This window comes from Pelecanus crispus, chromosome 6 (assembly GCF_030463565.1).
Source record: "Pelecanus crispus isolate bPelCri1 chromosome 6, bPelCri1.pri, whole genome shotgun sequence".
NCBI classification, from domain to species: Eukaryota; Metazoa; Chordata; class Aves; order Pelecaniformes; family Pelecanidae; genus Pelecanus; species Pelecanus crispus.
In genome coordinates this window covers 44,379,065-44,396,451 of record NC_134648.1, presented here as the reverse complement: position 1 = coordinate 44,396,451, position 17,387 = coordinate 44,379,065, and the positions used below count along the sequence as shown (strand labels likewise).

The 17,387-nt window shown below is 37.0% G+C and overlaps 1 protein-coding gene across 5 annotated transcripts in view; it reads right to left on the bottom strand.

Annotated features, from left to right (window-relative positions):
- Positions 1-17,387, bottom strand: part of NPAS3 (neuronal PAS domain protein 3) — a 629,011-nt gene that overhangs the window by 308,521 nt on the left and 303,103 nt on the right. For 3 of the 5 annotated variants that reach the window (XM_075712984.1, XM_075712986.1, XM_075712988.1), the window contains one exon: positions 3,295-3,377. In XM_075712984.1, coding sequence (XP_075569099.1) covers positions 3,295-3,377 — 83 coding nt within the window. The remainder of the gene's footprint in view (positions 1-3,294; positions 3,378-17,387) is intronic. The other 2 variants (XM_075712985.1, XM_075712987.1) reach the window with 1 other exon arrangement.

Genomic DNA, 17,387 nt, shown 5'->3' with positions numbered 1-17,387 from the left:
AAGTTATTTACTGCAATTAAGCTCATTTATCATATGCAAATTAGTGCAAACTGGTCTCATTAGTTACTAAATTACTCAATATGAGCTGAACAATGTAGCACTCCAGTTTGTAATGAAAAATCCCTGTAGAGGCAAGCAGTATCAATTAAGCTAATTTGCATATGCAAATATATTCACTAACTTTCCCTTTTCTCTATATTTAGTTCTACATTTCCTGATCATTCCTGATTATATGAAGAATATGGGGTTATTGACCCTTTTCCACACATTCTCAATAGCAATGAAGTTACAGAAAAAATCCAGGAGCCCTGAAAATAATGATAAACTTCTTGCTAATTTTTACAACCAATTTCAACCAAGTATTTGAATAGTAGGTACCAGACGTAATATTTTCTTTTTACTGGATTTATTTAATAAACAAATATAAAATATATATACAGAAATATAAAACTGGAGATGTCTTTACTGGAGTCTGTTCTCATTATAACAGCACTTTCGAGAAGAAGGATGTAGAAGACAACAAAGCACACAATTTGGCAAATCAAAAATCTTGTAAAAAATTAATTAAGGTATTGCCACTATCTATTTTTCTCCTCTATTACAAGCATTTCTACTTTTCATCATTTAGGTGATCTTAATTGGAAAACATTTAAAAGACTTTTTGCCCTGACATGGAGATTCTGATATAATACTGTTTGGGTATTCGTGTTTTGTGGTGGTTTTTTTCCACAAGCACACAGTGGGTAGTGTCTTTGGCTTCAAACCTACTGTGGGAATCCCCTCAGCATGATATAAACCAATTGGCTGTGGCTTGGAAATTTTTTGATGTGACTAACTGACACTACTTGCTTGTAGAATCAAGATGTAAAATATCACAAGATGCACCTCCATTTCTGTTTTTACAACATCACGATAAATAAACTATATACATTTTTAAACATACTGTATTATGCTTCTCATGTGTCTGTCAATAAATTTTGAAGTATCAAAATATTAGAACGATTAGAGAGGCTCCTTAATTTCTGATCTTACACTTAGCCCAGTCTTCAAAATATTAATAGCAAAAGGGATTAAACAAACTAACTATTAATTCAACTTCCTCAGATAGCAGACTCTGAAATCAAATACAGGTATTCCCAAGGTATAGTCAAGGTTGTTTGCACCACTTGCAAACAATACTTATCACAATACTGCTTTGAAAATAATTTCTAGGAGCAGCAGACTAAATGAGAACTTGTTAGAACTGTATTCCACCACAGAATCTCTCTGATTGTTGTTTTAAAAATCATTTTGTCTTCTGGAGATTATCTTTCTACCTATAAGACCACAAGGCAGTACCTTGAAGTCCTTTCAGATCTGTTAAGGTGCATTTGAATGCGTGACCTAGACTTTCCTTCCAAGTTTGATTACTCTGTTAAAATAAGACAAGATATTAACATATCATGATAAACTTGCCACCATTATTAATTCATTTTGTCCTTTATCTATCATCAACAGTCTATTCTCTTTTAAATGTCAGAGTGGAACTTTCTATTATCAATTGAGAGATTAATGGGAGTAATTTGGTAAAAGCACCACCCTCTCTGAAAAGGCTACACCTCAACAGGTATTCAATATGATGCTGATGGTAATTTTGACTGAAAATACTCAGCTACAGGTACAAATGCAATACAGGTTTTTTTACTGGTATTATGATAAAGTTATATCCTGAAAACACCTTAATTTATCACATATAAGTACAAAAAATAAAAACCAAAAGGGGAATCTAGCTTAAATAAGTAATAAAATTACTAATTGTTTTAATATACAATAAGTGAAAATCTCAAATGTCAAGTAGTTTTCAAAGTGGCCATCCTAGTTTTTTTCATTTTCATTCATAAAGGGTGATACCTAATACTTAAGGAGTGTATATAAATCAGTCTCAATAAGGTTTTATCTAGATATTTGTTATAAATCATATTGTAAAAAACATACCTTTAGGATATATAGTACATGTTTACATACTCAGAAAACCACACTGACAAATTACATAAACTGAAATATCACAAAACTGCTATTTCTTCATTTTTTTCTACAGTTTCTGTCCAATATGCAGACACAGTACTGTATATACTGGTGCACATATCTTTGATACTGTAACTATAACACAAGTATTTGCTTACAGAATCAGAATCTTGACCTAGGCCTCTGCCACGTGTGTACAACTAAGTAAATCCTTGGAAATCATAGAAATCCCTTCATTCATGACTTTTGTTCCAAAGAGAAATTCATTCTACTAGTTAATTTCATGTTTTCATGTTTTCCTAAAATTATCTTTGTTGCTATTCTGCATTTAGATACTTTATAAAGATGCGAAAAATCCAACATTATCCATAGTGCTTTTGAATGCCACAGCTGAGTTAGTACAGAGAGATAGCTCTCAATCATTTCAAATTAAGTGGAATATTTCTCATGATAATATCCTAATTTACCTCTTTTGTACCTCTCAAAAGATAATACACCAAGCAATATATTTGCATTGAGAAGCTGTGTACATTGCTAAATAAGAGCAGTTATTCAGTGCTGCACTTAGAAAAGACTACATGGTTTTTATTTCCTTAGTGCTGGGTTTTTGCCTTGCTGACAAAACACATCACAGTTTGTTCTTAACTGCTTTTGCTCCATGTTTGATTACTGCAACCTAAGAAAGGTTGTAGTAACCCTGACAAAACAAAGCATGCATAAGAATGTTTCCATCAGGTCATTGTTTTTCAGTTTAATCTTCCTGGAATACGATGACTTGTACAGTGTGACTAAATTCTTTGACAAATATCAGATTAGTTTTTATCTCATAGCTAAAGAGACCTAAGAGGCACGCTGGTGTTCATTTTTTTTCTCTTTGCAGATTGTTGCAAATTTGTGATATGTAATTGTGACAACTGGGGAGGAAAGCAGTGTTCATAAACCAAAGTGGGGTTAAAAAACCCCTAAATCTATACGTGACACATAAGGCAAATCACATCACCAACACAAAATACTGTTTTGTGCACACATACATACAAATACATAAAGGCATTCTGTGAGCAAACACCTACTGCACAGTCTAAGCAACAAAATATTGTGATTCAGCTAAATAATACTTGCCCTCCCTCTCATTAACATTCTCCCAAACATGGGCTTTCTAAAAAGAAGGAAATATAATTTTTTTTTTTTTTTAAATCTCATTAATGTAAGTGCTGACAATACTATTCAAATTATTAGCAGAAATATGACCAGCCAGTTATTTTGATTTTTCTTGGAAAAGCCATTTTTTACCTGTAAAATATGACTTCCCAAATGTGATTCAAATACTTCAATGGCAAGGGCACTGGGACTTCTCCTGCGCTGGGCACCTATAACTGAATAAAAAACAGTTATGTTGCAAGGTCTGCACATTCATTTCTAATACACCCCTAATCACACCATTTGACGTTAACTATTTAAATATGCTTTGCATTTTATACACCAGTGTTAATTTCAAATTTGCCTTGCATATGGTAAATAAAATTGGTATGTAATTTTCAGTGACTCAAATTTGAAGGATAAAGGAATGATTTTTTTTTTTAATCTGTTTAAATTTCCAAGAACTCTGGAAATGAATCATTTATTCAAATATATCCCAAGTCCTTGTAGAAGATTTTTTTTTCACGTGGTGATGACAGCATGCAGAATTTAGTGAAAAACACTAATGAAAAAGAGGCTACACATAATGTAAATGTTTTGAAATGTGGGGATAAGAACTAAATATTACTCAGGAATTAGGCAGATATGAGAGATTTATCTTATTTGAAACTGAAATGAAGTAAACACAACATTAAAAAGTCACCATTTGAAAACACATCTGAGATATCAAAGTTATTGTTAAGCATAGGGAAGTATTGTAGTATCCCAGATATCCTGTTAGTTGCTGGAATAAGTACTTGAAACTTCAGCTTCTATATTTAAATTATATAGTTTAAAAGTACAAAGTGAGTAATAGGCAGTCATGTTTCAAAGGCAGCAGTGACTACAAAAAAGGCTGAGAAATGATAAAATATTTTGTTAAACTCTCTATGCCAGGAGCACAAAGCCAGCAATCAAGTCTGAGTATAAACAAATGTAGGCATCTACTGCAAGCTTAGGTTTCTTCTTAGGTCTAGGCTGTCTTTGCCCCATGACCAGAGAAAGCTAGAGCATGGAGTAGAGCTCACAGGGCTGCAGGAACCTTCCCTTCGTTTCCTTAGTGCCGAAGCCAGGCATATGCATAGCAGAGAGAAGAGTTGAAGTTCACTCTGCAGCCTTTTAAAGTGTGTACAAAAACATTCACATCCAAAGACCCTGATGGTCTAATGCCCCTGGAACCACCACAGCATTACTGCATCTTTATGTATTGCTCTCTTTACAACGCACGATATGAAAAACGAAATACCAAGAATCCACTAAAACAAGCAGAATGGATGACTGCCATTATGGAACAGGCTAATTTAACACCAATGAAAACAAAATACAGAGCAACAATTTCTTAGTCTTCTATGATATTGGCTGCCAAACATGATATCAGTAAGAAAAGATAAATGCCAAGTAATGATAGTCGTATTGACCTAAAAATGTAATATCATTCCTTATTGATGCTTCACGTAATTTCCTCGCAGGAAATTCTAAGCTATTTATACCGGGCAAACAGGTGGCTTCATTGCTAATAGATTCAGGCAATAGCTCATAATTACAAATTGTGACTGCTGTAGACCCAGTATTTTCTAAGTCCTCCTCTTTTCTCTGAAGGTATTCAAGGACATAGATGCTAACAACTTAAGAGAAAAGTCTTCTTCAAGACTTCTGCTTTACACTGCAACTAAAGTTGGTAATAGACCAACTGCTGTATTTTTTTTTTCTTTTTAAACTTCAGTGAGTATAATGACTGACCAGACATGTCAGCTTAATATTATTCTTTTAGAAGTTTTAGGTACTTAGTCAGTCTTGTATTTTTCTATATCAGCCTTCTGATTCTAAATAATTTTGCTTCTTGTTGCATTGTCTCATATTTTCTATAGCTGTAGTGATGCCTACTATAAACAGCAATGCTTATTTCATGAGCAAAAATAAGAGCACATTACATTTTCTAGCAACTTAGACTTCTTTAACTTTGCTTTTTACAGACAGACTTAAAGATGATCCTTCTTTTGTCCTTACTCTGCCTCCAGATATGTTATCAAACTTGTGCTTAAACTGGAGTTGTACCTATATTTCTGAGAGAAACTTTAGCTTTAGTTGTGGGACTAAACAAAATATACAGCAATGTAAAGATTAGCAGTATTCCCATTATGATTGCTATCAGTTAGCACTGTGCTTAGTATGGTCATTCATTTATAATCTACCAGAAACAAAAAGAAAATTCACAGTTTTGGTCTGCTAGGCATTGCTTCACAGTAGTCTTCATAAGCGCACTGCAAAAAGCAAAAAACAAAAAACCTTGAAAAACCACAAAACCTCCCTGAAATCCTTCAGGTCCTTTCATTCTCCCATCTAGACTGTGTTATATTTTCCACCCATTGTCTGAACGCTTCACCATTTGGAATTCGCCTTCTGATTAATTTTCTGTTTCCTGCCCCATATCGTTCTTTTAGCTAGCATTTTAAAGTGTATCCATTACATATTGAATATCACTTCCAGTTCTATGATGTTAATTGTTAATTGCAGGTTTTTTAGCATGTGAGTATTATAACTTGAATAAAGTGCACGAAGACAGTGCAACACTTTTTAAAACACTATCTTTAACTTCAAATGATATTTACAGGTAAGTCATCAGTCCTTCAGACTTGGGACACTCTCAGTTCTACAGCTCAAATGAAAACACTTCAATGTCAGTGAGTGAACTAGAAAACATGAGAGGGATGGATCTTAGCTTTAAAATTTGTCAATTAAATCCTCTATCAATGCCTGCATCCTAGTGGCTGGTATACACATAGGCAAATACCTTGTAGTACTTTCATGCCGTTCAGTTCATTGACATTTTTATAGCAGTAGAACTGCTTGATTTATGTGTCTTGCACTTAGGTGATGTGGGGTTGTAATGACAGTTCCTAATTTTACAACCAGCATAAACAGGTTACACAGAAAACCATTATGCTTCTGGTAGCCACACTGCAACTCTTTTTTGGTAACTGAATAGATGTTAAATATGTACTTTCTGTATTTCATTCATTTCCCTAATTATCATTCCTCACATTTTGAAGAATGAGACAAGAATATTGAAATAAATCTAGAATAGGGAAAACAAACTTATTTTATTTGATCTTCTGACTTCATTGCCTCATTATTTTACTTACTCGAGCTTTCAAGATTTCTTATCTTCATCAGAAGAAATACACCATTTTGGGTATACAAATGCATATCACAGTGATACATTTCAAAAACATGGTAATCTCACAATCCAATCACACCACAAAGCCTCTCATTTGTACTGAATGATTGTTGGCATGACAATAGATGAAAGCAAGACATAGAATAAAACAGTCGGATTAAAAAGCAGGCCATGATGTTATTTTATTCTAAAATTTCAAAAAATAAACTATAAATACTGAACTGGCTTCCATCACACAAGCCACAGCCAGTCATCTCTAAATTTCTCACCCCATGGATGGAACCATCAGCAGCCACAGCTCAGCTGCTCAAAGAAATCTTGGAAAGCAAGGGATTTAGGATTTATCTCACAACATCTGTAAATCAAAGTAGCTCAACAACCTTCACAGACCTAATGATCTGGATGCACATCTCTCTTAAAAATATGGATTCCATTTTAAATGCAGACTCTTTACAGAAACAAAGTACTGCATACATGAAATAAATTTCTTCTTATGAGTAACAGGAAGTAGGGGAAATTAGGATGTAGGGGAAATTAGGATGTGGAGAAGGCTGAAGCATGCGCACCAAACAGCAACAGGAGTCACAAAGGAAATCCGTTCCAAGCCCAGGTTAAATTCTTCTTCCAAGCTTATGCTGTTTTAGTGGTATGAACAAATGTCTCTCAATGGGTTTTTTCACGTGGTCATATTTTGTACTGTCTACATTTAATTGACAAAGTTTAAGATTTGATTGCACAGTTGTTGTGGTTACTCAAAAAGTTGACTGAACCAATATTTGTATTAAATACTGGCTGTTAATAGTGACAAGAAGATAGAAAGATTGTTTTCACACCTGTGATTTGGTAGTGCTGGAGCAGAGGAATCTGTCTACTAAAATCTAAAATCTTTTACTTTCCAGGCATTGGACCATGACTTTTACTATCCAGACTGACATGTATTCCTGGCATAGGATTATTCCATAACAAGCTATTAACAAGGAAGAAATCCTAACCACTCACTAATTCCTCTTTAAATTTCTTCCCTCAATGACTAATCTGGGTATGCATGAGGTGAAGGAAGAACCACATCCCTTTCAGTGTGTCTTGGGGGCAGTCTAAGCATGTTTAATGCAATCTCAAGAGCATTCACAATTGTGCTAGGAAGAGTCAGAAACTATGGAAAAGAAAAATGTAGGCTGCCTTACAAAGATTTCCATGCATCCTGAACAGAGAGGATTTCCTCTTAAACTTGGTTCTAAGCTACTGAAGCACAGAATGACCAAAGACTCGTGTTCACTGTGACTTTCTACTAGTGAAGACAGGGTTCTAATTAAACAGAAGCATTATTCCTTGATCACTAGGAGTGAAAGCACATATCACCAGCACAATAACCAGTCCTCCCTAAAATGCTTTTGTGACACTTCGCATGCCACCTTTCAACATAAATTGGTTTTGTGGAAATTATGGTAAAATTCAGAGCAAGAGTTTTTAAATTCTGTTGCTATGATAATAGTTTTAAAACTAGTTTTAAAAACTATTCTGAACTTTTTAATTAATTCCCCTGAACTACTATTTACATATAAAGGCTTTTTCTCAAATAGCCTCAAAATCCTTATTTTTTTATTTCATTTTGTTGACTTTTCTGTGTGGCACCACCTTTCTGTATGCTTGGGAGCAGAGTCAGACATAGGGCCATCCTGCTGCACCCTTTTAGGTAATCTGCTGTCTGAAGAATTATAAAAAAGCGAGCCCATGTTTCACTTTTTTGATCTTGAGGAGCTCTAATTATGACTGCCAATGAAGTCAGACTTTAATTAGCAAAGCCTGAGCAGATCTCCATAAATATGAAAGTTTATAAAAACCCCACCAAAAAGAACATTACCTATTTTATTCACAAATTATGTAACTATATCAGGCTAATTGCATAGAAGTTTCACATAGGGTTGGGCTAATATTTGTCCCCGTAGGTATCAACAAAATACATGATCATTTCAGATGAGAGAGCATAAGAAATAGAGTTGTCTGAATTGTCTCAGATGACTGTATGTGCAAAGCAGTTCACAGCATGAGTGTGGCTATAATCTTTTAAGTATTCTTTTCCAGAGTTTAACATTTTTTTTGTTTCAAATTAGAAAAAAGGTCTATAGAAATTACAATACAATTTCTAATACATCTGCCTTGGTGTAAAGTAGATTCTACATGAAAATTTATCTTTTGTTATTTCTAGGAACAACCCCAAATGCTCATGAAAGAACAATGCAGGTTTTACAGGAAGAGGTGAGATGTCATCTTAAAACCTTGGGGCTTGCCTATGAGACATAACAAGTACTTCGGACATGCTTAAAAGCTGTATCTTAGAAAAGACAGAGGCACTGACTGAGGGGCTAAACTGAGCAACAGAAGTTGCAATGTCAGGGAAGGACAAAATGTAACCAACATTAGGCTGAGAAGGAAAGGCCAGTATTTATGTATGCCAACATCCACAGAAGCTTTTTTTTATTAATTCTTTTGCTTCATATTTAATACCTTGTGATGGATATGGTTTTTTTCCATTGATTGTTCTTTGCTATCCTATTTATGACTGATTCTAAGTTTTGAAAGAAATCTCCAGCAAACGAGAACTCCTCTGCCTGACACGTATGTTGAGGATATAAGGCATAGATGATATGTATTCAGATCCTGTTCTAAAGTGAGGTGAATGATAAGCAATCAGCATGATGTAAGCAGAGATGTTGCCCTCTGATTTGGAAAGGGTATCCAAAGAAAGTAAATGATGTCACCAGTCTACCTCACCATAAGCCATCATTTGATCCAAAATGTAGGTCTCTTATCCACCTTCACAGATGGGAAGAAGAAATAAATCTCAGATGGAGTTGCAACATATGTGAAAAGGTATTTTATCTTGGTTTAGTAAAGCTATGGGAATCATTAATGCTGTGCCATTACCAACTAAGTATCACAGCAATAAAGTATCAGAACAAATTTGTCACAAAGGACTACATGTAAGATGCATAATGCAATATATGATAATCAACTTACAAAGCTAACAATGGCATTTCAAATCTATTTTTTGTGTACACAAATGCTTATTATTCTAGATGTCCATCTTCTGGTCACTGGTACAGAGCATGTATTCATTACTGGGGAATCCATGGTTGAGAAAGTAAACCAAAATTTCCATGGAATAACTGAGTAGTTATCAAGAATGTACTAGTTAATTAAAGAAAATGTTATGTTACAGGTGTGTTTTATTATTTCCAGTAGTTCATCTATGACGCTTCATCAAAAGCTCCAGGAATTAAAAGCATTTTTAGTAAAATCTGCTTTTCAAGTTCAAGTTGCTTAATACTTCTAAACTTTTTTTAATAACTGTTTTTGTTTCAGTAACTTAAAACTGATCAAATTAAAATGTCAAAAAAGCAGAAAGTACTATATCACTTGTTAATTGGACTGGAATCAATGGATTTGAAGACACATCCTGTGTCCTCCCCTTAAAAAAGATTCAAAGTGAATGGAAAAAAGAAACTAGATAAGTGGCTGTCTTAGTGTAATTCTTCATCTATTTTATGAGCCTGTTCCTTTTCCTTTCCCAATTATTTTGATCTGGTTTATAGGTCTGCTCCTTCCCACAGGATTTGTTCTTTGGGGGGTGGGGGTGGGGTTGGGAGGAGGAGACAAGATTTCTTCGGTCCTAAACATCTCTTTTTTTTTTTTTTTTTCTGAACTCCTTAGCATTAAAAACTCCAAGAATGAAAGTTAAACACACCTTGGAAATAAGTATATTCAAGATTTTTATGTTCTCTACTTCATAACTCAACTGGCACGTTTCTTAATTAGCACTTGCTTGTACATTTTAAGAGTTTATTTCAGAGATTTTTCTTTTCACTGTGAAGGATGCAGTCTTTGCTGTGCAAGAATTTCCAGTCATCTAAGCAAAAAGAGTTCTCCATCTGTGGCTGGGGGAGGGAGCACTGGCCTTTCTCCCACACTGTAGTAGTTACTATAGGAACTATTGTGCCTCCTTCAAAAGGGCTACAGACAGGGTGATTAAAATTCTTCATGGGAGAACCCCCACTCTTCTCCTTGACAATGAAATTCTTCAGGGAGAGGGCTAAGCCTCCAGTTCAAGAATGGCAGCACCTGAGGGAGTGATGTGGCAGAGAGAATCACAACTGCTTTAAATTGAAGCACAGAGAAAAAATACAAGGGCCTGCACTCCTGCATTCATTTTCTTCCCCTCCCATGAAATACAGGATCATTGGCCAAAGCTCCTGAGAAGCAGGGGAAGGAATAACTTTGTGCAGCCTCCACCATGTAGAGGACAGTGCAGAAAGTAAAGAACACATCATTTCCATTAAAATCAATAGCAGGAGAAGCAAAAGAACTACACCACCTATAAAACAATTAAGGGTAAATATTAACATTCACTCTGGCCATTAGCTTCTCTGTGAGGCAGCAAAGTGCACTTTGACATGGAGGGGAGGGACCAATGTCTGATATAACTGAATTAGAGCTACCTCCCAGCATCAAATTCACTTTATAATGGTTGTTGTACAGATGTTTACAACGTTGTCTTTTGCTCCAAAAAATCTAGGAGGAGGAAGAATTTATGGAGAATGTAAATAAGAATTGTGATCCTAATACAGACGGTTCACTTATATTGCACTCTCACAAACATATACAGTAAGAAGCAGATAACTCCACCTATTCTTCAACCATAGGTCAATATTATTAGATGGCAGCAGTCTTAAAGAAGAGAGAAAAATGGCTTTACATTTCAGTCCAGAAAGGGTGAGTCACAAATAAGGGGCAATGTGAAAAGAAGTACAAAAATGTTTTGAAAACTGTCAAAAAATTAGATGGGATAGCTGAAAAAGTGCTGGTGGAGACAGCTGCAAGTAAAAGATGCTTCAGATATTACTGTAGCTTTAATGAAATTGGGTTCAACAATTAAAGTGAGATAGGAGGTTCCCAGGAAATCCAATTGCTATAAAGAGATGAGAAAAAAAGTCTACAGAAATATGGAAGAGAAAGAGGCAAAGTAGAGACAGATGTGTGAGGCAAGGGAGAGGGACACACAAAGGTGGGGTGAATGGAGGGCTTAAAAACCTAGGAATTTAGCAGTGTTTTAGATAAATGTCCACTCTGCGATATTTGGCTTTACCAGCAGAAAAATGCATAAACACCACTACAGCATGAAGAAATTCCTTAAAATTCAGTTGCTCCCCCAAATGAGTGATGAGAATGGATTGCTTTAAGACACTTATTGGAGTAATAGTTCTATTGTCTTATTTTTAAACTAGTATTAAAATTCCTCTGGGAAGAAAACTGCTGTCACCCCTTTCCAGCTTCAGTGCTACAGAAATGGTTAGTGTCACTGATTCTGTTCTCAGGAGGAGGACAGGGTATTAACATCAAGTCAGAACAGTGTTATATAGTGTCAGACTATACTGGCTGGTAAAACTAAGAGGCCTACATCTGTTGTCTTGCTTTTTTTTCCAGTCTGATCCCAAAGGTTCATGTTATGACATTTGTAACATCTGCTACAAATGCGGAGGTAAGTCAGGCACAACCTTATTACTTCCAATCTAACGCTCCATCCATCCACAGGGCTTTCATATGCCACTAGTATGTCAAGGGGACCAAAAGCTGTTCGATCTACATGAAGCAAGGTATAATATATTTCTGAAAGTCAAGAAGGAGAAATCTTGCTTTGTTATGTCTACCCTTTTTTTGTTGTCTTAAATCTTGGCAGTGTTATTTCAGAATCTTCCGTGAACAAAACAGGCAAGCTGCTCCTCCTTAGAGCCAATACAATTGCCTTTTTATGCCTTAGACAGTGGTGTGCAGCAAATGTGCAAGCTGTGATTCACATCCTCCCTGTTTTTACTAACACTGAAACATCCAGCTTCCTCTAACTAGACCCTCCTAAACATAGATCTGCTTTCTTGTCTAGCCCTCTTTTCCTTCCTTCCTTCTCCCTCTATTTTGGTGGGCTCACTGCATCGTTTTATAAACAAACTTAACTTTTTTCAGTGCTCAGTGGAAAAATGTAACTCCTGACAGACAAAAAATATCTGTTTCATCTGTGGTAACAAAAAAATAAATGAATAAGGAAAACAAATAATAAGATGCTTTACAACTGGCATTCTCTCCATTAGCTTCTCATTACTATTGGTGGAGTAACAGATGTGAACTTTTATTGTTATATCCACAGTACTTGAAGATTTAAATACTTAATTGTTAATGGCCTAAGATACTGTATGCTACAAGGGCTATGCTATCACTGCCAAGTGTGATGCTAAGGCTAGGCATTTCACAACTGCCTGCACAGGAAGCCAACCATTCGCTATGTGGTTACGACCGCCCACTGAATTTTCTTAAGAAATACATATAACCTCTTCTGACAAGTGGAAAGTAATTTTAGAAACTAACAGCTTTAAATGTTACTGAACTAGTAATATGTTCAACACTCAGTATCAGATACCAAAAAAAAGACAAATTTCACATTTGATATAGTCATTTAAATTCATAACAAGGGCTACAGAACATTGCATGGTAGCAAAGGAGAAAGAAAACCCTGCACCTGATGCAAGCAGTTGTAGGTTTTGGTCACCTGCACTCCTAGCATACCACTTTTTTGCTGTCATACTATCACAGGCTAAGTAAAAGGAACCCCCCCAGCTAAGAACAATACTGGAAAAGAACAGACCCCCTTATGTTATGTGAACACTAAAAATTAAAAAAATACATCAAACATTGCTATTGGCAAATGTAGGAGTCGCATTCACCACTGGAATACAAAATCCAGCTACAAAATAACCAGACAATTACTGACTAATGCATCATTATCCTACCAGAGTAGGCAACATACTGAAATGAATCCAAGTGCACAACTATTTAGAATTGTTTCTGGATCTAAGGTGAATTTAGGGATTTACTGCTTTTACAGACTTGGGTTTATGACTGGTGCACGTAGGTGGCAGATTTGTTTGTACGCTGTATGACTTTTTTCCTTTTTGTGATGCAGTCGGAAAAAGATATAACAAAGATTCATAAATGAAATGAGACTGGGTGCAAGACTACAAGCCAGACTGGTCATCCCCAGGGTATTCAGGCCCTTGAGCTAGCAGATAGGGATGGGGACCAGAATGGAGCCCTCATAGTCCAGGAGGAAGCAGTTAATGACCTGCTATGCCACCTGGATGCTCACAAGTCTATGGGGCCAGATGGGATCCACCCGAGAGTACTGAGGGAGCTGGCAGAGGAGCTTGCCAAGCCACTTTCCATCATCTACCAGCAGTCCTGGTTAACAGGGGAGGTCCCTGATGACTGGAGGCTTGCCAATGTGACACCCATCTACAAGAAGGGCCGGAAGGAGGACCCAGGGAACTACAGTCCTGTCAGCCTGACCTCAGTGCCGGGAAAGATTATGGAGAGGTTCATATTGAGTGAACTCAACAGGCAAGTGCAGGTCAACCAGGGGATCAGGTCCAGCCAGCATGGGTTCATGAAAGGCAGGTCCTGCTTGACCAACCTGATCTCGTTTTATGACCTGGTGACCCACCTGGTAGATGATGGAAAGGCTGTGGATGTCATTTACCTGGACTTCAGCAAAGCTTTTGACACCATCTCCCATAATATTCTCCTTGGGAAGCTGGCAGCTCATGGCTTGGATGGGCATAGTCTTCGCTGGGTAAAAGACTGGTTGGGTGACCGAGCCCAGAGAGTAGCTGTAAATGGAGTTAAGTCCAGTTGGCAGCCAATCACGAGCGGTGTTCCCCAGGGCTCTGTTTTGGGGCCAGCCTTGTTTAATATCTTTATCAATGATCTGGATGAGGGGATTGAGTGCACCCTCAGTAAGTTTGCAGACGACACCAAACTGGGTGGGAGTGTCGATCTGCTGGAGGGTAGGATGGCCCTGCAGAGGGACCTGGACAGGCTGGATCGATGGGCTGCGGCCAACTGTATGAGGTTTAACAAGGACAAGTGCCGGGTCCTGCACTTGGGTCACAACAACCCCATGCAACGCTACAGGCTTGGGGAAGAGTGGCTGGAAAGCTGCCTGGCCAAAAAGGACCTGGGGGTGTTGGTAGACAGCTGGCTGAACATGAGCCAGCAGTGTGCCCAGGTGGCCAAGAAGGCCAACAGCATCCTGGCCTGTATCAGGAATAGTGTGGCCAGCAGGAGCAGGGAGGTGATTGTTCCCCTGTATTCGGCACTGGTGAGGCTGCACCTGGAATACTGTGTCCAGTTTTGGGCCCGTCAATACAAGACAGACATTGAGGTGCTGGAGCATGTTCAGAAAAGGGCAGCAAGGCTGGTGAAGGGTCTGGAGCACAGGCCTTATGAGGAGCGGCTGAGGGAACTGGGGTTGTTTAGGCTGGAGAAGAGGAGGCTGAGGGGAGACCTTATCACTCTCTGCAACTACCTGAAAGGAGGCTGTAGTGAGGTGGGTGTTGGTCTCTTCTCCCATGTAGTTACTGATAGGAGGAGAGGAAATGGGCTCAAGCTGAGCCAGGGAAGGTTTAGATTGGAAATTAGGAAAAATTTCTTCACGGAAAGGGTGGTCAAGCATTGGAACAGGCTGCCCAGAGAGGTGGTGGAGTCACCATCCCTGGAAGTGTTCAAAAAACAGGTAGATGTGGCACTTTGGGACATGGTTTAGTCTAGTCTACCCTTGATTGGTTTAGTGTGGACTTGGTAGTGTAGGTTAATGGTTGGACTGGATGATCTTAAAGGTCTTTTCCAACCTAAACGATTCTATGATTCTATGATTCTATGTTTTCAGGGAAGAAATCTGTATTAGTTGCCAAAACTGAACCATGTAATTAACTGAAGATTCTGGTAAGAACCAACTGTGCCACCAGTCAATTATTTTTGCTTGTCTTCCAGCTGCTGATTCTCTCCGTTCATAAGGGAGACCATAAGAAAATGCAACTATTGAGAATTTGGTGATTTAAAAAAATGTGAAGAAATTTAAGGAGATTACCGAGACCAGCTGTAGTAGAACTGTAACAAATGCTTAAAATCTATTGCAACTGGTTCTTAATTTCTCTCTAGGAAAGAAAAAAAAAAAAAGAAAATTTCACCAAGAAGTTTTATAAGAGCTAAAATAGTATTTCAGAATTGCTGGGGACTGAAAAATGACCATGCATAAGCTACATGGGAAATCCCCAAGTCCTAATGAAGCATTCTTCAAGCAAAGTGGTCATACACATCAGAATACCGTTAAGTCCTTACAACTGGGAGATGGAACCTCATGTTTTTAAAAGCACTGCTGCTTATAAAAAAAAAAAAGGGGTTGATCCAAAGCCCCTATAGTAAAGGGAAAGACTTTCCAGCACTTTGGATCGGGTTCTTAATATTAAAAAAAAAGTGTGGTACCATTTGTAAGAGTCTTTCAGCAGTTTTTAAGGAAACAGAATCTTTTGGAAATCCCAATGACTAGTAAGAAGAATAGTTAAATCTTTACTGGAAATAGTGATACGGTCTTTAAATCTTTGCTAAGATTAAAAGAATCCATACAGTTCATGATGAATGAGCTTGAAAATAAATTAGAGATAAGAAGAAGCTAACATATTTTCTGTTATTAGTATTGGCTCCAGCACATGACTGGTGTTTCCCCTTTTATATGCAGTAGGATCTTTTTAAATAGTCATGTGAGAAAAGTCCGGTTTCCTTCACCTTTGGAGAGTGCCTACCAGGGACCTATAGAAAAGTTTGATCAGAAGACAGCTGGAAGAGTTATGGAAGTGAGAGCTTAGTAATGAGAAAACAGGAGGCAAAGTCTACAGCCAAAGAGAACGTTGTGTGTAGGCACAACATTCACTTTAGCAGAGTTGCATTCATTAGCATCAGGAATTAATTTAGCCCAAGATTCTTTCTGCAGTGAGGGAAAATACTCTTTTTATTTGATTATGTCATAGCTAAGATTCACACTTACTACCTGAAAAAGTCAAGCCTGTACCGCTGTAAGACGAGAAGCATGGCATTCACAGTTCAAAATGTACCTTGAACACTTTAACCATCAAAGTTCAGTGGGTTATTCTAGCCAGATATTTTGGTATTCTTTAGCAAATGAACTTAAAAGCATCAGAATTCATTCCCCACACAGTACTTGAATCAGACATGGACACAGATGGTTACCTCAACTTTGGGGGCAAAGTTTCATTTTGCAAGATAACACTCTAAGTTCTTTCTCACTTTTTGTGAGCACTGATAAATATATATCTTTTTTCTTTCTTTTTCTTAAGAGCTTTACAATTATACTGATAATATACTGCATTTAGTTTCTCAACAATTAAATTTTATTACATACCCACCAAACCTAATGTAATATATGTATGCATTTACTATAAAGTGAAATAATTTGCTTGATACAACAGCTCAGTAGTCTGTGAGCTGAGACTTTACTGAAATAATGTCCTTGAAATTCTGTTCATATTTTCTTGCTTTCCAACATCACCTTTTAATTCTTAAACATATTATTTCTCATGCTGCTGCAGTCCAGCTGAAGAACTAGACTTTCACAACTATGTAATCTGTAACTGAAGCTCATTAGTTTAAACAAAAAAGATTTTTTTCCAGAGTATAATACAATACGATACTTAAACTAAAATATAAGGAGAGGGTTGAATGAAGGCTGCTCAAACTCAACACAGAGCACACTGTTGTTTTCTCTCCTGTCACCCACAACCTTTATACATCCTGCAGAAAACCTAATGAGTAACACCTGACACTGTTTGGCTATTTTTCTTATTTCTTTTAGTAACCTCCTGGAAGACAGTTTGTATTCTGACATTTTTCATTGCGAATGTGCTAGCTTAAGGGTGTTTTGGATTATTTTAAATTGTCTGCTGTACATCAAACAACATCTTATTTTGTTAATAATACCTGAAAATCTGAGAAATTTACTTGTAAAAAGTACATTTCCACTCAACAATGTTGTAGGAGGACAAGTCAGGAATGCACTGTTATCTTCTGTGTATAGTGACAAACAAGTCTTTCAACACAATGGCTTTGCCTTACAAATGCAACATTATTGCAA